This window comes from Solanum tuberosum, unplaced genomic scaffold, assembly GCF_000226075.1.
Source record: "Solanum tuberosum cultivar DM 1-3 516 R44 unplaced genomic scaffold, SolTub_3.0 scf00129, whole genome shotgun sequence".
NCBI classification, from domain to species: Eukaryota; Viridiplantae; Streptophyta; class Magnoliopsida; order Solanales; family Solanaceae; genus Solanum; species Solanum tuberosum.
This window is the reverse complement of record NW_006239057.1, coordinates 251,391-271,747: the sequence shown is the minus strand read 5'-3', so window position 1 is coordinate 271,747 and position 20,357 is coordinate 251,391. Positions and strand designations below refer to the sequence as shown.

Sequence of the window (20,357 nt, the reverse complement as noted above, 5' to 3'; positions counted from 1 at the left end):
AGGGGGGGGGGGTCCAAAAATCCATTCATGGTATTTGGACATGTTGGAAAATTCTATATATAATAATAATATTATAATTCAACCAGCTGAATTTTCAGCTTGAACCCCACCTGATAATGCAAAATATCTTATAATCCTTGTATTTGTTGTTTCCTTTTTATTTTCAATGTGATAATTTTATTAGGCCGGAATTCAGAAAGAGAAAAACTTTTGAAAATGCCTCATTAAGACTTTGCAATCTTGAATATATTATAATAATATGTATATAGTGGTTATGAAAATGTCTCATTCAAAGGTAAATAAAAAACGTAAAGTTAATTTGAAGAAAAATATGTCAGATAAATTGAAACGGAAGAGAGTAATAAATCGTTTTCGGCCATTAGATATTTCACCAATAACGGCCTTTTCCTTTTTCCCATTTGACTAGTGTGAATGGATTATTATATCTTGTTATTTGGACAAAGAAGTTCTAGATATAGAGAAATTAAGACCATTTTGTCACGTCACTAACCATTTATCAACAACAATATCTCTTATTCCTTATCAACAACTGCATTATAAGTCTTGTATAATCGGGTTCGACAGAAGCTAGTAGCTTTCGTTCACTCTATATTCGTACCAATGTTTTTCTCAAAAAGTTTAGAGAAAGAAAGACTTCATCAAAAGTAAATAAGGGATGTCCTATAGTCCCACATCGCTGAAACATAACACTATAAGACTCTTTTTATTATTGAGCAGGGGTCTACATGTCACGACCTTACTTGAACAGGATCTGTTCTATAGGCTCGTACCATTGTATTCTTGATTTCTAAGGAGACAGGAAACCAAGTTTGGTGGATGATTTGTAGCCATTAGACCAGAGCGTGATTAATAGCTTCCATGATTCTCGGGTCATGGTGCCAGAGATGATCGTTCTTAACCTCGATCATGGGTGTTGAGATGGTCTAATGGTTGTCTGACAGACTCTTCAATCTTTTATGCCCAAGTTTCAGACAGCAAAAAGATTCTTCTGGGCAACTCATAAGGCAACAAATGAATACTTTATCCTTCCAAAATAGATTATGTTCTTATTGAGTTTAGGATAAATTAAATTGATATGTATGAGCTTAGATTGAAGTCACTTATAGAATGTCAAAGAGTATTTTCCACTTATTAAGTAAAGGGGAGAGGAAAACAAGGGTTAGCTAGTTTTATAAGGTCGACCATTACATAAGCCAATTCTTCCATTCATTCATTACTAAATCACGGTACAAAGTGACTGAGTCAAGTCATAACATGTTTTTTCGAAGAATCATGGACCTATGAAACGGACGTATGGCTGGTAGTTCCTTTCCACCAGAGCTTCATAAGCGTTACCCCATCCCCTCAATCTGATGTTTGGATGTGAGCTATACTCCACGAAGAACCAAGCAAATCGTATGGCATTGCCTTGCCATTTGAATTTCTTTTCCTAATGGAGTTAACAACTAAAGTTGGTTTGCAACTTATTGATTGCAATTTAAAAGTTTTTAAAATGAAAAAAGTGGCAAACATATATCAATCTCTATCTTGCAGGCATTTTATCAAAATACTGGGCTACAAAAGACATCTCTTTGGGCCTAAATTCTCTCCAAAAGATTTTAGTACATCTTCCCACATCGCTGCAACCTAGCATTAGAAGACTCTTTTTAATATCAAGCAGTGGGTTCACATGTCACGACCTTACTTGAACAGGATCTGTTCTATAGGCTCGTACCATTGTATCCTTGATTTCAAAGGAGACAGGAAACCAAGTCTGGTGGATGACTTGTGGCCATTAGACTAGAGCGTGATTAATAGCCTCCATGGCCCTCGAGTCATGGTGCCATAGATGATCGTTCTTAGCCTCGATTATGGGGTGCTAAGATGGTCTAATGGCTGTCTGACAGACTCTTCAATCTTTTTTGCTTATTAATGTCCTTCCTATAATAATTGTTTCCATGCCTCCATGGCCCTTGGGTCATGGTGCCATAGATGGTCGTTCTTAGCCTCAATTATGATGGTCTAATGGTTGTCTGACAGACTCTTCAATCCTATTTGCTTATTAATGTCCTTCCTATAATAATTGTTTTCATGCGTGCTGAATATTCACCATTTGATTACTAAACCAAGTTTTATGTTATACGAGAGATGTCATACATTGAAAAAGAAAATGAAGATGTTATATGAAACTATATCTATTTCGTTGACAAGGGACTCACATTCACTATCTTTAACGTGCGCATATTATGTAGATTTATTCGATATCTTAGAAAATTCATTACTTTCTTCTTCCATTATCATATGAGATTCGCCTAAAGTAATCCCTCTTTTTTAACTCCTCCCCCCTCCCTTTAAGGACTCTTGTCTTCCATAAAGTTTGTTCCACCACCTTACCCGAATCGTTCGACTTTAGTATCATAACTAGACTCATGGTATCATCGAACACAAAAATATATGCGTAAAACTTGTATTATATCTTATAAAGCTCTGAGTTAAATTAGATTATGGATTTTAGATTATTGTTAACTTATATGTGTGTTAATTTGGTCACAATTACAAAAAAGAAGAAGTAATTATCCAATTCTTTTAATTACTCTAGTGGGCCAACATTTTAGCCCTACATCTTGGGTCTAGTTTATAGCAAGCCCAAGTCAAATAGGGCTGGCGGCTACCAACTCTACGGCCCACACGAACCACTCTTTCTTTGTCAGGCTAAGCACACAAATATCTGTTTTTTGAATCGTCATTTAATTTATGTTTGCTTTATATTTATTTTTTATAAGTTTAACCGCTTAAAAAGTAATTTGAACGTATGTTCGTTTTTTAATCTGAAGATAAAAGTTGTCTTATTTTTAGCCGCGTGTGTCTAAATTTGTTATACTGATAAATAAATAAATTATTCTTAAAATTTCAAATAATTCAATACCTAAATTACTCCAAAAAAACTCGAATTTAAAATATAAGTTCGATATATCATAAGGAACAAATTTTAATAGTCAATATGATTAAACAACAATAAGTCTAACAAACGTAATAGCAACATTTTAATTTATTTTCATATATATATATACGCTCAATTAGACATAACTGAAGCACATGTTTAGCATGCACTTTACTTAATATTGAGTACTTGTTCAAAATAAAATACAAAACGGATACTAATTTAAATGAAACAACCAAAATATGACACCCCTTGGAATTATTACTTCTTTGTCTATTTTCTCTATTTATTTATTTTCCCTTTTTTCTTTTAATATTTATAGTAAAAGACAACATAAAATTATTCTATGGAACACCAAGCTTTAGTTCAATTGAATAAGTTACAACTTGTGTTATTAAAAAAAGAAGAAGTTACAACTTGTATTGATAATTGATTAAATTATATGTTACAAATACATAACTATTATAAGTTTCAAAATTGTACATTTCTGATAGTTTTAATACTTCATTTTAAATATTCAGTAATGTTTATGCGTTTTTATATCATTCAAAAGAATTGAACAATAAAATTAGTAGAATGTCATCTAAAAAAAATTATAATAATATACTAGTGAAAATAAATCTAACAAATAGGATTTGAGAAGAATATAATGTACACAAATTTTATTTATATCTATAATCAAAACAAAACAACAATAAACAAAAAAAAAAGGTAAATAAAACAAATGATCACATTATGGCAAGGAATATTCCTTCTCTTATTGCCAATTATATATATATATTAAAAAAAACAAATTATTTGTTACAACCTCAAATTACACCTTTTCTTTTATTCTCATGTTTAACAATGGAAATTGCTATGAAATTTCTTTTTGTACGATAGTACTAACTATAGAGTTTTTTTTCCCCTTAAAAACAATTTCATTCTTTTAATCGTTAATAATATTTCATATGCATTGAAGCCATAAAATTGTCTGGAATTGGGTGAATATTATAACACTTTTACGTTATATTTTGAATTGAAAAAAATAATCCTACATTTTTTTTATGTGTGTAATTTGTATATCTCTTTGTTTTTATATAAAATAAGAACTCTTGTATACAAATATAAAACTAAAAAAAATATTTACGAAGAACTAATAAAACTAATTGACCCGCAAAATTACTTACACATTATGTACATGATATTTCTAATAGTTTAAAAAAGAATACGCAACAAATGCAATTTATTAGAAACTTTGATGCATATACTTTTAATTATTTTTTTAAAAAAGTGACCAATTAGTTTGATGCATATACATCTCATTTATCAAATACTTTTACTATTTCATGGCACGTTTAGAATATTGTAATTATCAAGTAATGACCTTTCATTATTTGATTAATTGGATTTTGTTGTCGGTATGGTATGTTTCTTTTAATTTTTTTTTGCATTATGGTATGTTTTTATTACAAAAAGAATATTTCACGATAATATAACCATTAATCAAATTTTATAATTTTACTATATTTGTTAATTGTTGAGAAATGATCAAGCAGCAACGTTTCATGATTTGACTCATCAATTACATTTTGATAATTTTCCTATATTTGTCAATTTATAAAAATTAATCAAGCAACAACATTTTATGATTTGATTCATCAATCAAATTTTAATATTTTTCTATATTTGTCAATTTATGAAAATTAATCAAGCACCAACATATCATGATTTGACTCATCGGTCAAATTTGTATAGTTTTTCTATATTTGTCGATTTATGAAAAATATCAAGTTACAACCTTTCCATCCTTGGTGTAGTCCCCAATATATACTGATTTGGTAAAATATTAAAGAGAAACAAATTAGTATTCATCCTATTAGAGTAAATATTGTAAAACAAAAAATGGACAAGTGAATTAACTTTAAAAAATACTACTACTAATAATAATAATTTTGTATGCCCAATAAATTTTATAATCTAGTGATATCGATGATAACTCAAATTTTGTGTATCAATACAACAATAATATATTTAGTATAATTTTATAAAGTAGGGTTTAAATAGTATTGAGTGTACGCATACCTTATCTCATCCCTATAAAAGTAGGTTGTTTCTGATAGACCCCCGACTTGAAATTTTGTGCACCAATAATGATAAACTTTTGTTTTTGAACATAGATGATATTCAGATTAGTTTACGCGTTTTTTGACTGTTTTACATATATTGAATAACTATGTTTACATGCATAGAGATTCGTACTATTAAAAAAGTTTAGCTAACCGAAAAACAATGGAATCAACCAATATGCGAAGACAAACCTAGCGAATCATGTAGATAAGTCCTTACTGCCAGATGGATAGGAAGATCGATGAAGCACGAAAAGAATGAATGCAATTAACCGACAAGAAATATAATCATCTGACAGACGAAGACAAACCCAGTTAATCACTTAGATAAGCCTCTACTACCAGATCAGATGGATAGGGCATGTAAAGTGCGAAGAGAATGAATCTAACCGACAAGCAATAGAATCGACCGACAGGCAAAGACAAATCTAGTGAATCACATAAATATACCCTATTGCCAGATGGACAGAGTAGATGAAGCGCGAATGGAATAAATATCTGAGTGGTTGAAAATGTCGGTCGTATTTTGTAGTAGGGCATTTGGATGAAAGGGGGGGGCATAAGTCTCATTCTGGTTGAGATCGATCGGGAATAACATGATGTCTTCGTCTAAAGCGTCCATCCAATATAACTATCAGGTATAAAAAAAAATCATATGATTATGATAGAAAGTTAGCAGGTATTTGAGCATTGTTTAGTTTTCCTTGCTTCTATCTTATTCTTTGATTTTATTATTGCTTGTTTCCTCTACTACTTCAGTTACATTTTATCTATCGTTTTGCTATTGTTCTTTTACTTTAATCTTAACATGGTTTCGTCATGACTGTATTTTCTTTTCATACTTGAGTTTGATACATTTTACTTGAATCAAAAAACTATCGAAAACAATTTTTTTACCTTTCACAAGATAGACACAAAACTTCTGTACACATCATCCTTCAGACCCACATATAAAATTATACTAAATTTATTACTATTATATAACTTCTCTCATCAACATTTCTAACAAATTTAATTTTTTTTACCTAAAAATAGATTAGTATAATGTAAATAAAAAACTCTTTAATATAAGTTCCTTTTTTCTTTTTCATTCTTTTAAGGAAAAAAAATACAGTAATGGGCCCCCTACCGAATACACTTCTACCGACCCGCATTCTGAATTTTGGTCTATAAATACCCCTTTGACCCTTCTAATTTTCTCTCACTCCTCTCCATAACTAAGCACAATTTTGGGGAGAGAGAAACCCAAAAACTCCGGTACCCTTTTTCCGATCATCGTTGCCGGAATCATAATCGGTAGGTTTTTCCGGCATCTACGATCGAATCGGGTCTAAACCGTTTTGAAATGGATACGTACTGTTCGGATTGCAAGCGGAACACGGAGGTGGTTTTTGACCACGCCGCCGGTGATACGGTTTGCTCGGAGTGTGGGCTGGTGTTGGAATCTCGTTCAATTGATGAAACATCCGAGTGGCGTACTTTTGCTGATGAGTCGGGTGGTGATGACCCGAATCGTGTTGGAGGACCCGTTAACCCGTTACTCGGTGATGCGGCTCTGTCTACAGTGATTTCTAAAGGGCCTAATGGTAGTAATGGAGATGGTTCTCTTGCTAGGTTGCAGAATCGTGGTGGTGATCCTGACCGCGCGATTGTTTTGGCTTTTAAGGCCATTGCTACCATGGCTGATAGGTCGGTTAGTTGTTGCTTTCATTTCCTTTTGTTTCTGATGAACCCTACTGAGTTTTGTTTCCTGAAGTATTAGTTGAATTTGATAGCTAGGTTATGAATTTGTGGTTTTAGTTTGTTTAGATATTTGAATGTCGGTACATGTTTAAGTGTGAAATTTGGAGAATCTATATAATTGGGTATCAAAATGAATTGGGCTCGAATGGATCCGATTGGATATGGATGATTTATATAGATGATAACTAGCATCTGATTGATGTGTAGTAGGAGGAGGAGGAAAAGGAGGGGGTTAGAAGATGAAAATGAGTTTATTTTATGATCACTGATCGGATTTCAGGGCTTGTGTGATAGTGGATATTGGGATTAAATAGGTTTAAATCTTATAGAATCTGGTAATGAAATTGAATATGTAAGATGGCTAATTTGAAGAGTAAAACTGTATCGTTTTTCTTCCTTCCCTGATTAAGCTTTTTGGAGGGATGACATTTGTGGAATGATATGTGGATTTATAGTTTGATTGGCTTGGTGTTGTCATTACGCGAATTAATCCATCTGCTTTGTCCTTCCCATGCTCTGTGAGATGGCATTTGTGTTGGCCTTTTGTTACAACTACATTTGAAGTGATAATACTGGTTCAGGGAGGTGTATCATTCCTTTTAATTTTTGAAAGCTTGGAAATTTTTTATGCATTGATTGAACTGAGTTTTCTCTCTCTATGTTTTACAGGTTGAGCCTTGTTTCTACTATAAGGGTATGTTCTCTAGTATTCTTTTAAGTTAATTGGGCATCACAGAATTATCTGACTGTATTCTTGGATTCTCTTGCACCTTTTCAGTTGACACATACGACAGTGCAACTTCTTTCCATTTGGTGTTTTCATCGCTTCATTTATATGTGTGTTTACATCTTTAAAGTTTTCTTTTGTCGTCTGTTGCCTAAGGTTTTTTGTCTATTTTATATGTTAATTATATGTAGATTGCAGCTTATTACCCTCTTTTTGTCCATCTTATTTTGCTTTAGTAAACAGAAACCATTAATTTTCTCCGCCTAAGTATACTGTGTGTTTGTGAAAGCGCCAAAATTTGATAGTCTTGTTGCTGCAGGGTTATCCCCTTGATATATTAAGGGATGTCATCTGTTACAATCTTTTTTCCATATCGCAGCAAGTATTTTGATATAGCCTTTTTTTCTTCTTTTTGGGATTAGTCTGATACTCCTTATTGCTGAAAGATTTTCTGCACTAATTGGTATATGTCTTCTTTGATCTTGTGCAGGATCGAGCAAGTGAGATATATAAGAGGCTTGAAGACCAAAAGTGTACTAGAGGCAGGAATCTTGATGCTCTGGTTGCTGCTTGTATCTACATTGCGTGCCGCCAAGAAGGCAAACCCCGCACTGTAAAAGGTGTGGCAATGTTTTCTGATCATGTAGATTAACAGTTTACTCCTCTGTGTGAACTCTAAACCTTTGGGTGTTGATTAGAAATATGCTCAATTGCCAATGGAGCTAGTAAGAAGGAAATTGGGCGAGCAAAAGAGTTCATTGTGAAACAATTGAAGGTTGAAATGGGAGAATCAATGGAGATGGGAACTATACATGCTGGGGACTATCTGGTGAGTCAACTAAATATGTAGGTTTTGGCCTCTTTGTGGGGGCGCAAGTGTGATATGACTATTCTTTTATGTTATCCTGACATGAACTATTCTTGATCTTCAGAGACGTTTTTGTTCTAACCTTGGTATGAACCATGAAGAAATTAAGGTTGTCCAAGAAACTGTTCAGAAGGCTGAAGAGTTTGATATAAGGTACATATTTTTGTTTGTGTATGTTTGATTATGTTCTTAATATGGTGAACCCATACCTTGGCCCCACAGAATAATCCAGAGGCTGGTTTAAGTCATTTGTTTGAGGATCTGCATGTGAACTCTTTGAGGGAACTACTTGATTTTTGCAGTGGCTTGAATTCTCTTCTTTCATATTGAATGAACCTTCCGTAAATTTGATTTTGGCAGTTATTCTGTTCTGAAAACTTTAGAGAAGTTCTATTTTTTTGAAAAAAATAAAATTGATTGAACTTGAGTCGATGGGTAATAGGGGTGAAGCTATTCCGTCAACCGAGTTAGGTTCTTGCTTGAACGTCTTCCCTGCTCCACCCTCTTAAGAAAAAAGATTGGCAGACGCCACTTGTTTGATTTAAATGACTAATATATGCAAGTCTCGTTAAAGGGATTTTCGTGGACATTTCACTACTAGATTTTAGTTCTTAGAGTTTTTACCAGTAAATGAATTGCTAAAAGGGAAAGAAGAGGGAGTTGATCGTTATCACTCAGATCACTAGATTCTTAAGTCTATAAGCACATCAGGTTGGTGGATTAGATCCTTAATAGTTATTTTCCTTTTTGCAGGAGGAGTCCTATATCAATTGCTGCAGCAATAATATACATGATCACTCAACTTTCAGATTCAAAGAAACCCGTTCTGCGAGGTTAGAACATCAACCTTCCTCTTTGTGCAATCTTGAGCCAAAGAGGCAATGTATATTCCTTTACATTCATGCTTCCTTAAGTAGGTGCACAATGCTGCATTTCTATATCAATTGCTGCATAAGTGAATTCTTCATGTGGGGTTGCCTAGCTGCTTTTAAGTCTTGGTTGTATTTGTATATGCTAGTTTCGTATATACATCTGAACGGTTTATGCTTGCAGCAGATATCTCAGTTGCAACCACAGTTGCAGAGGGGACAATCAAGAACGCGTACAAGGATCTTTATCCTCATGCTTCCAAAATAATACCAGAATGGTACGTCAAAGACAAGGACCTTAAGAACCTGTGCAGTCCAAAGGCATAAGAGTACCTTAGTCGTTGAGCTCTATAAATCTGCTATAGGGCCTCAAGTCTGTAAGAATTATTCAAACAGAAAAAAACATCAGACGCGGAGTTTTGGCTACCCTGTGTTCTGGATTCACAAGGCACCGTAGGTCATGTAGACCAGAGTAAACCATATTATTTGCTTTTCCATTTATCTCTCCCCCTCCCCTAAAACACAAATAGGTTCCATTTTTTTTGAATGTTACAGATTTCATAGGCCATCGTCCAATTTTTGTATGGCTAAACATTGTCATGCAAAGTGAAATGTTTTCGTTTAACGTAAGATCCATCATTTGGTGAGTTTACTTCCGTTTTCAAACTATGTTGCTGCTGTTTGTTTTTTGTATTGAAAATATTCTCATTAGCGAGATACTTTATGAACATGCTCTTCTAAAGATTGAATGGAATATTATGAACAGGCTGAGTCTGTTGCATAATATCATAAGAAGTAAGAGCAGCATTAATAAATCGTATATCTCCATGTTGCTTGTTTTGTTACACTTGCGATGGAATAGTGTCTTTGTCATCTTTGTGAAGCAAATATTAATAGCAAATATCTTATCCATTTTCTCTTATCTTCTTTTTTTATGATCAAAGATTTTTCTCAAATATCTTATCCATTTGCTTGCGTCTTTTGTCACATCAGATATTAATAATAATTGGCCTATACTAGTCCAACTCTTTTCTTTGCCTTTCCTTTCCTTTCCATACAATCATTCTTTACTTGTCTTCCTATCTTTTGTCTTGTTTATGTGGAGAAAGAAACTTGTGCTAATCGAGTCGTGCACAAGCTGATCTGTTCGAACATCATTATAACAAATGAAAAAGAATGGCCTACTACATAAATTGCTTCAACGTTTTAAATTTGTCACACGTTTATGATTTATTATTAGTTTGGTGTGTCACATTCTCTTTTTATTACGTCTTAAAATAGCAAGATATTTTTTAAAAGGAAAATACATATATGTTTTAGCAATAAAAAGTTAAATTCATAATGCAATCATCAATTTGTTCCTTCTGCTAGTCTACATTAAAGCAAGCCATTTATCATATTATCAGAGTTTCTAAATAATATCATAAAGATGTTAGTTAGAAGAATAAATTGTACTATACACACACACATTACTTTCAAATCAAACCACAAACACACGCTATGCATGTATATATATGGTGTTTTATATAGAGCTACGAAGAAATTAACAACTTTTTAAATTTGTCAGTTAATTTAATTCACACACTTGAAATATGATCCGTCCAAATTGAGCACATCATAAATACATGACTTACAAATCAAAATTTTAAAAAATATTTGCACATACTTCACCTAAACAAGTTAAAAAAACATAAAATTTATCACTATATCAATGTATTATAAACAAGCTCAAAGTTTTACATGTCATCATGATATGTATATTGCATAGTTAACTTATCAACCTAATAGATGTCCGAAAACACATAAAGAAACTTTTTCAAATTTTGAATCAAAAACATCTCAAAGAAGTTCGATCCAAACAAATCGTAATTCAATTCTAAATAAAATTTACTGACAAATTAAATGTCAATGATATATTTCACCATTATAAAAGAAGAAAAGAACATGGTCATATTTGTCTTTATAGTTTTCTCTTTTTTACTCGAGAGAACCAAACAAAAAAGAGGCCATAAAATGTACTTGTTTTGTTTCAATTTATCTGTCGTGTTTTCATTTGACAATGATTATAAGAAGATAAATAATATTTGTAAATCTTATATACTTAAATTAAACATATGTCAAATATACGAAAAGAAAAAAAAAGTATTCTTTTAGAATCGAACTAAAAAGGAAAATAAGATAAACAAATTAAAACGGAGAGAATAAAAATTTCATTGTTTTGTCTTTATTTTGTCAAAATTTCAAAAAAAAAAACTGAAAATAACCACAAGAACCACATGACTTTCCTACTCTTTCACCATTTCCCCCGCCACTTCCTCCGCCTAACTATAAATTCATCTTCTTCTTCTTCACAACAACAAATCAATGGTTTTTTCATCTTTACAACCAAAATCACAACTAAACCATTTCATCTTTTTCAATTTCAATCACATCTGTACAAAAAATTACACATTTTGACATAAAAATTGTTACTAATGGATGCGTACTGTTCGGACTGTAGAAAGAGCACAGAAGTTGTATTTGATCATTCAGCAGGTGATATGGTTTGTTCAGAATGTGGGTTAGTTTTGGAATCTCATTCGATTGATGAAACATCTGAGTGGAGAACTTTTGCTAATGAGTCGGGTGATAATGACCCGGTTCGAGTTGGTGGACCGAATAATCCGTTGCTTTCTGATGGTGGGTTATCTACAGTGATCTCAAAACCTAATGGAACTACTAGTGATTTCTTGACATCGTCTTTGGGTCGATGGCAGAATCGTGGGTCGAATGCTGATCGATCTCTTATTTTGGCTTTTAAAGCTATTGGGGTTATGTCTGATAGGTACCTTATAATGTTCCTTCGATTTATTTTATTTTCATTTTGGGTGTAAATGGTGGTGCATTGTGTCATGGCTTCTTTACTTGAGCTGAAGGGTCTATGGGAAACCGTCTTTCTATCTCCCAAAATGTAGGGGTACTCCTGACCCCACTTGTGGGATTACACTGGGTATGTTGTTGGTGGTGGTGGTGTAAAGGTTTGATTTTGATATGGTTCTCTATGATTTTTGTGGGGAATGTGGGATAAGGGATAATGCTATCTTTAGTATTTTGTTTAACTTTTGTTACTATTTGTTATCAAACTGCTTTGATATACTTGTCCTTGAGCCGAGGGTGTATCGGAAACAACTTTTCTGCCTTCTTCTTAAGATAGGGGTAAGGTGTGCGTACACACTACCCTCATGAGACCCCACTTGTGAGATTGCATTGAGTATGTTCTTGTTGTTGTATGTGATTTAAGTTAATATAAAAGATGTCATGTATTTATTGGTTAGGTGAGTGGAGATTTACACATTCGGTTTATTTGATTACCGATGTTGGAGTAAAATTACTGGTAGAGTTGGTGTTATTTGCCTGGGAACTCAAGCGCTGAGCTGGGGCATTAAATTGTTAAATGTCTTGGTAAACATTGTATTTTTTTGGATTGATTACTGTTGAAAATGATGTGTGGTGATGATATCATATAGTTAGTGTGAGAAAAGTTTGCATCTTTACTGGTTGCTCTACGTATTCTTTTTTGTTACAAGTGGTCTATGTTGTGGTAAAGTGTGAATATTATAGGCTGAACTACTTATTGTCTTTTTTTTTATTGGCCTAAGCAGCAGGGTAAGCATGTGTAGCTTTTGTATTTATGATCTTCTAGATGAGGTGAATGCTCATAGTGGTGTGTGCAGTGTACTCTTGATTGCATGAAAAAATCCTTGAAGTTTGACAATGCTCATATAAAGGATTGCAAAAACTGGCATTAGTTACCAGGCTGGACCATGGTTGAGCATTTTACTAAGTGAAGCAATAGACAAGATAATGACAGTCAGATGAGACATAAATGAGTGTAGTTTATAAAAAGCATAACATTTGGTTCCAAAATAGTAGTGATAGAAGAGCAATATTGCAATTTTCAGTTGAAAGTGGAAATTGAATTGTTGGCTTTAGACCTTGCTTTGTAGTGACTTTGTAAGGTATATGCCTTGGTTTGAAAATGCTCTGTTTTATGCTTTTTTTTTTCTTTTTTTTTATAAAGGTATCATCTATGTTCTGTGCTTTTGATGCCACCTTATAGTGTAGGAGTTACAAATGTTTAGTCCAAAGTCATTTCATTGCCTTAAATTAGTGGTATGGTCTACTAAAATAAGAAAAAAAAAGTTTTAGACTCATCTGCTTTAGACAAAAAATTAATTTTTTTATGGCTAAGGAGAAATTAGTTTAGATGCCTCTGAAAGACAAGATGAATGTGTATCCTGTAGACTACCAAAAGAAAATACTTGGCTATCTACGACAATTTTGTGATTAAAAGATAGGACTTTGAAACTTTCACCTTATAATTTTCTTTTACTAAATTCAAGGCCTTTGCTTGGTTTTGGAATTGCCAAGAACTCTCATGGCTCGAGTCATAAAGTGTTTCCTAGCCTTTACACTATTGGAAAAATTTCCGTTGGGCCTTCATGTATTGTTGCAGTGCCTTAAGTTGCTGGAAGCATCGCACATCTTTTCACCTCGAAAGTTGTCTTGGTGCACCCAGAATAATCACCCTGGAGCCATAGAGAACATCGTTTGGTTGTAATTCTGTTTTTCCAGTCATTTCATTCTCCAAGGAAACTAGTTAGTCCATATAATGAATTACACCATACACTTTTTGCTCTCAAGTATTGTGTAGGTTGGGAAGTTGATTGAAGAAGTTTTATTTAATCAGTAAAATTTGCTCTTTTTTGTTTTATTTGTCCACCACTTCATATATTATACATAAAGCATTTCAACTTATTCTTCAAACAGTGCTCTTGGTTTTGGTATTCTTTCTATAAATGTGTTTCTTCTGGTCTCTTCTGTTACATTATCCTATTAGAGCCAAATGAACTGGTAATGTAAAACCTATTCATTATCAGTATGTGTCTGGTATGGCTCCTTATTATATTGACAGAAGCTGAACTTATAATGCGGAATTCCAAAAGATATGGCTGATGCAATTATACCTATTTCAGGTTGGGCCTGGTTGCAACCATAAAGGTATGTTTCTACTCCTGAAGTCCTGATACTCATTTCAATCAAATGACATTGAGATGTCAGGAAGTCTGCAGATATATGCTTGTGTTAAGAAGTGTCCAATTACTTTTTCTTTCCAATTTCATTCAATGTGTATGAAGAGTCATGCTCTCTCTTTTATCTAAGGCTGCCTGATTCATTTGCTCATTTCGCCACTCAGCTGGATAAGCAGTTCAATATTCAACAATGTTAATGGGTATAGTATGCACCCATGCACCCTCCTGGCCCCCCTCTACTAGCAACTGATTCATTTGGCCAGAGATATAAAATATTGGAAGCTATTTGTGTATTTTTTCGATTTTTTTGCTTGTGACCTGAGTGGTGTAGTATGTTCTTCTAGAACTTGGAGCTTGTCTTTCGTCCTGTGACCTTGTATTTGACATTCCGCCAGACATGTCATGGCAGGAATTGACAATTTTTGTTGGAGTACTTCACAGTATTGTTTTCTTAACATTATTAGGATATTTTCTTTTAACATTTACAAGAATAAGGAACAACCCAAGTACTCTATGTTATAATTCTCTTTAAAAGATGAACTTGAAGATGTTTCTATACTTCATGTAAAGTAATTTGACAGTTGACATTAAAAGTCACAGATTATTTTTGTTCAGTATTTCATTATAATGGTTTAGATTTTGTTCAAAGGACCGAGCTAATGAGATATACAAGAAGGTAGAAGATCAAAAATCTAGTAGAGGAAGGAACCAGGATGCTATATTGGCTGCTTGCTTATATATTGCTTGTCGACAGGAAGACAAGCCTCGAACTGTGAAGGGTATAACCTAAGACTTTTTGTCATTTCGGTGTTCTGATTTAACTTCCAATATGAATGAGCTTTCTTGAAACTGTGGATTGGAAATAGAAATTTGCTCTGTTGCGAATGGAGCTACAAAGAAGGAAATTGGCCGAGCAAAGGAATACATAGTGAAACAACTAGAGCTCGAGATGGGTCAATCAGTGGAAATGGGAACTATACATGCTGGGGATTTCATGGTGAGGTTTATTTGTAAAAGTAGGAGAGAAAGACTCCATTACCAAAAAAAAAAGAGACTACATTCTCCTTCTAACAAAAAAAAGACTCTATTCTCCTTTTAACTACTATTTTTCTAAAATGAATATCCTATCGAACTTTTGCTGTTTCTCATAACTTGGTTACTGATGCATGCTTTTAACCTTTAGCGACGCTTTTGTTCAAATCTTGGGATGACAAATCAGGCAGTTAAAGCTGCTCAAGAAGCAGTAAAAAAATCTGAAGAGTTTGACATAAGGTAGCTTTGCTTGTATTTATGTTGATTCACAGATGCTTATTCCAGATTTATTAGCCGTTCAAACTAAATGCTACATTTGACAAAAAATGATCTCATTTTTTCCCAAATAGTAGAGAGCATGTATTTTCAAATTAGTGATTGATGAGGAGAGTCTTTAGTCCTATGACTATGTAGATAGTTAAGCTTAAGAAGTTCTAAATTTTTTGTTCCTTACATGCTAAAACTCACTATATTACAGTAGAGAACAAAATCATAGACATGGTAGTGTAAATAGGTAAATACATGACGATGGTGGTGTTCGTTTTTGGTATCAGAAGACTATAACTATATAGCAGAACCATGACCCTTAGCAGCAGCAAGCAAGGTGTATGGGTTATGCTTTTACCTCATGTCATGTTCATAAGATGGTCCTAGTCTTCACTTATCTGCTACCTTGTGTGGTTAGATGAATGCATTTTTTGGATGCTAAGATATGAATTCACAGACTTCTTGTTGCGATCGATTTTTCATGAATCATGACATTTGATGTTTAAGTAAAAGAATTCCTGGTGTAACTTGAATTAAGATTTTAGAAGTACAGGCTTACAGAGTGATTATTTAACCTGAATACCAATTCCTAGCTCCCATGCTTAATAAGGATTCATACAGCCGACCTCAACTAGCTTGAGGTTGAGGTGTTGTTTTTGTTATGTAGCTTCTTACAACTTAGTTATTTGTTAAATTCTTCCACTGGAACGAGGAATTTTTTATATCTGTTCCCCTCCTTGAGATACAATTATCACTTAATTCTGCTTGTCATCTTTCAAAGAACTGGTCATGCTACTTGTTCCAATTTCCAAAATGCTTGAACAATCATATGATACCCAATGTATTTACTCCTCTAAATGAAACTGCAGGAGAAGTCCCATTTCGATTGCTGCAGCAGTTATCTACATAGTCACTCAGCTTTCGGATGAGAAGAAGCCAGTTAAAGGTAATGAAAATATGATTATTCTCTTTCTGTTGACATGGATGCTTAGACACCAAATTCCCTCCTTGATAGGAATTGCATTTGTGGAACGAGTTCTCCTCCGTATTTCTAGTGCTGAATGTCATCCTCATACCCCATGCATCTTTACACTGCTACATTAGCCCAGGCCTCTAAACTGTATGATGTTTCCTATGACGATTTGAATTGATTATCTTTGTCCCGGGGGTGATGAGTTACATTGTAGGTCAATCTTGTATTCTGAAGCATCTGCATATTGAATATCCGACATGTCATGTAAAAAACTGTATGAATGCAGATGTGTCACTTGCAACTGGAGTTGCTGAAGGTACTATCCGGAATTCCTTCAAGGATCTATACCCACATCTCTCAAAGATAATACCAAATTGGTATGCACAGGGTCAGGACCTAAAAAACCTCAGCAGTCCTTGATGAAGCTAAGCTAACCATGTCAACAAGTGACAAACTTTTTTCAAAAATGCCTTCAAGAATGTTGTGTATCGGAGGACCCTTCGATGAAATTAACAGGAGGGGAAGCTTCTTTTACCCCAACATTTGGGCTAATACACATTAAATTATTAAACAGTTCTAACTTAGGATAGATCTTCAAGTTAAATTACAAGTTGTAAATGTTTTTTTCCTTCAAGTGATACTCTTTCTTCATAGACTACTGTACTGAGATTAACATGAAAATGTAGTTTCCAAATTTAACTTCATCACTTGTGCATCATCCTCTATAATTGTACAATATGTTATGTGAGTTGTACTATTTATATTTTATCCACATTTACCTTTATTTTACCTTATCAATATATAGGAAACAATTCTTTTAGTGTTAGGAGAACCATAATTATAGAAAAGGGATTTAACTAACATCTTTATTTCCCCAAATTATTTCTTGAATGAGTGTCAACTGTCACATGTCTAATATATCGATGACTTAGGTTTAATTAATTGAGGGCTACAACAATAATTTATGTAGAGTGGGAAAATAGGCAATTAATTGAGGGCTATAACAATAATCAATGGTGGCTATTTTCCAAAGAAATTGGCTACAATTGCAATTCAAAATTAGGCTATATATAAGCCAACAACAAAAAGGATTAACACTGCAGTACTTAATATTGTACAATATGTTATGTGAGTTGTACTATTTATTTTTTATCCACATATATCTTTATTTTACCTTATCAATATTTAGGAATCAATTCTTATAGTGTTAGGAGAACCATATTTATAGAAAAGAGATTTAACTATCATCTTTATTTCCCTAAATTATTTCTTGAATGAGTGTCAACTGTCACATGTCTAATATTGATATCAATGACTTAGGTTTAATTAATTGAGGGCTATAACAATAATTTATGTAGAGTGGAAAAACAGACAATTTATTGAGGGCTATAACAATAATCAATGGTGGCTATTTTCCAAAGAAATTGGCTACAATTGCAATTCAAAATTAGGCTATATGTAAGTCAACAACAAAAAAGACTAACACTGCAGATACCCCAAGAAGGAAAAATATACCCCGAACTATCGTAAATGGTATACAGATACACTCCGTCATACTTTTGGGACATTTGTGCCCCTGTCGTCCAAAAACTAGAGCATATATGCCCTTCACTCTAACGGAAGACTAAATAGGGACATGTGGCGCAATCTTATCCGTCGATCCGATATTTAATAAATGTCGGATCGGTGGATAAGATTATGACACGTGTATGTCTGTTAGTATAAATGGTATATTTGCTCTAGTTTTTAGACGGCAGGGGCACCAATGTCCCAAAAGTATGACGGAAGGTATACCATTTACAATAGTTCGGGGGTATATTTGTCCCTTTTCCCTTAAATTAATAGACTTCTAAACAATTTACATTGAATCTGATTGTAGAAAGTTGTTCCATATTCCCACATTTATTGAAAGTTTCAATTCCTTAGTTATTACCTATAATTAGTTCGATTAAAATGTTTAATTCCTCTCATCTTCCATAGAAGTAATATCATGCCTTTTCATATTCTTTATAGGATTCTATAAATTTGGACAGAAAAATTTATACTATTCAATCACATAGTATAATTACTTAGTGCATTTTTTCGTTTTTTAATCATGAAATGCATTAAACTCATGTCGTTGAAAAAAGATTATATCTGGGGTTTTAGAAGGGCAAATTAAACAATATTATGCTCCAATGATTTAGGTTTATTCATGGGTTCATTAGAGCATTAACATTTTGTGTTAACTTGAGGTAATTCTGTATGACTACAGCCTGTTTGGTTTATCTTTTTAACTATTTTTGACTAATCAGTCTAAAAAATATTTTTTGCTAATTTTAGAGAGTTCTTGGTGCTCAATCAAGGTTCTAAAAATGCTTCAAAGAAAAACAAGGTTGAATACATATCGACAATCCCTTAAATTTGTTAGAAAACTTCATCTAGATATTTGAACTATGATTTGTTCCAGTTGAACACCTGAACATATGATAAAGTGTTTCCATTAGACATTTCCGCCTCAAAATTTGAAAATATTTTTGTGTGTTTCTTAAGCGCCTATCATGTAGTCACATAAAATATGTCACCTCCTTCAACTATACGCATCATCATCATCAACTGAAATTTGGAACACTCCAGAGGTTTTTAAGACTTGTTGAAGCTAGTGTGTAGAATTAAAGGAGGTGACATGCTTTAAGAAAGTTATCTTATCTACATAATGGATAGGAAATGCAAAAACATTCCCAAAGTTTTCATCGGAAATGTTTGATAGACCACTCATCATGTATTCAGATGCTCAATCGAAACATGCTATTATTCAGATGTTCAAAAGAAGTTTACCGACAAGTTAAAGGGGCTAATCGATGTATTTGGCCAAAAAACTTCTCCTTTACTCGAAAACACTTACATTTTTCTTTGAAGCTTTGACCAAACACCTCAACTCTCTAAAATAAACACTTCTTTTATTTTTAGTCCTACGATAGAAGATTCCCTTCAAGGGGTTATTTATCACACCATTTATACTAAAATGGTGGGATTACTACCTCATATAGAAGGTGAGATAAAATAATCCCATTGGATATCAGATATCCTTATTTATCCCATTCCGTGAACCAAACGGCCCCATAGTATTTTGTCCTATAATAAAAGATCTACAAATTAACAGTACTAAGGACCACAGAAATAGTAATGGTCCTGCTCTGATGCACAGGCTGGAAACTCAGACCTTGTAAGTGTATTTTTTTGTTGTTTACCATGAAAAGGATGATATTTTTCTTTGGTAAATGGAAACTAAGAAACATATTTGTAAATAACAAACTTTTACTTTTTTAATGATGACCATTGTGAAGACCGAAGAGCCTGCTCCACAAAGCGGATCTATGATTTGAAGTTTATTATATGCACATTTTTAGTGAATTTCTTAACAAATATACAGAGTTTAGACCATACTTACTAGGTTTTGCCGAACTCATACCTTCCATGCTAGCTCCGCCCCTGCGGCAAGAACATGGGGGAAAAGTTGATAACAATTCAATATTGACTCTTCAGTCTCCTGTAGCACAGAACTCAAACTGAAAATTAAGAAGCTGCAGTGTAAGTATAAAGTATGATATATTTTGAATTGTGAACACACAACACCTTTTTTTCTACATAAATCCATAGCACAGAGAATTAAGAATATAACTTTTTTGTAACCACTTGTCAGTGGTGTAACAACGACAACAACAACAACAACGTACCAAGTGTAATCCCACTTGTTGATAGTTTTATTAAGAAAAAA

General features: G+C 33.4%; 2 protein-coding genes across 4 annotated transcripts; both read left to right on the top strand.

Annotated features, from left to right (window-relative positions):
• The first annotated feature begins 6,250 nt into the window (after positions 1 to 6,250).
• Positions 6,251 to 9,975, top strand: LOC102594013 (transcription initiation factor IIB-2-like). 2 transcript variants are annotated; one of them, XM_006351192.2, is made up of 7 exons: positions 6,251 to 6,738; positions 7,462 to 7,486; positions 8,010 to 8,139; positions 8,218 to 8,348; positions 8,452 to 8,540; positions 9,141 to 9,220; positions 9,444 to 9,975. In XM_006351192.2, exons 1-7 carry the CDS (start codon positions 6,395 to 6,397, stop codon positions 9,581 to 9,583), a joined length of 939 nt encoding a protein of 312 aa, XP_006351254.1. In that variant the 5' UTR covers positions 6,251 to 6,394; the 3' UTR covers positions 9,584 to 9,975. The 2 variants fall into 2 exon arrangements, with proteins under 2 accessions (XP_006351254.1, XP_006351253.1); XM_006351191.2 differs by having other exon boundaries at positions 9,441 to 9,975.
• A 1,553-nt stretch (positions 9,976 to 11,528) lies between these two features.
• On the top strand, positions 11,529 to 17,313 carry LOC102593687 (transcription initiation factor IIB-2). 2 transcript variants are annotated; one of them, XM_006351190.2, is made up of 7 exons: positions 11,529 to 12,080; positions 14,272 to 14,296; positions 14,978 to 15,107; positions 15,195 to 15,325; positions 15,512 to 15,600; positions 16,497 to 16,573; positions 16,887 to 17,313. In XM_006351190.2, exons 1-7 carry the CDS (start codon positions 11,731 to 11,733, stop codon positions 17,018 to 17,020), a joined length of 936 nt encoding a protein of 311 aa, XP_006351252.1. In that variant the 5' UTR covers positions 11,529 to 11,730; the 3' UTR covers positions 17,021 to 17,313. The 2 variants fall into 2 exon arrangements, with proteins under 2 accessions (XP_006351252.1, XP_015165902.1); XM_015310416.1 differs by lacking the exon at positions 16,887 to 17,313 and adding an exon at positions 16,643 to 16,880.
• The last annotated feature ends 3,044 nt before the right edge of the window (positions 17,314 to 20,357 follow it).

Excerpts from the sequence above, each read along its gene's own strand:
- LOC102594013 (XM_006351191.2), top strand. The coding sequence starts at position 6,395 with ATGGATACGTACTGTTCGGATTGCAAGCGGAACACGGAGGTGGTTTTT. Across the intron at positions 6,739-7,461 it reads ATTGCTACCATGGCTGATAG|GTTGAGCCTTGTTTCTACTA; the intron begins GTCGGTTAGTTG and ends TATGTTTTACAG. Across the intron at positions 8,541-9,140 it reads GCTGAAGAGTTTGATATAAG|GAGGAGTCCTATATCAATTG; the intron begins GTACATATTTTT and ends TCCTTTTTGCAG.
- LOC102593687 (XM_006351190.2), top strand. The coding sequence starts at position 11,731 with ATGGATGCGTACTGTTCGGACTGTAGAAAGAGCACAGAAGTTGTATTT. Across the intron at positions 15,601-16,496 it reads TCTGAAGAGTTTGACATAAG|GAGAAGTCCCATTTCGATTG; the intron begins GTAGCTTTGCTT and ends ATGAAACTGCAG. Across the intron at positions 16,574-16,886 it reads TGAGAAGAAGCCAGTTAAAG|ATGTGTCACTTGCAACTGGA; the intron begins GTAATGAAAATA and ends GTATGAATGCAG.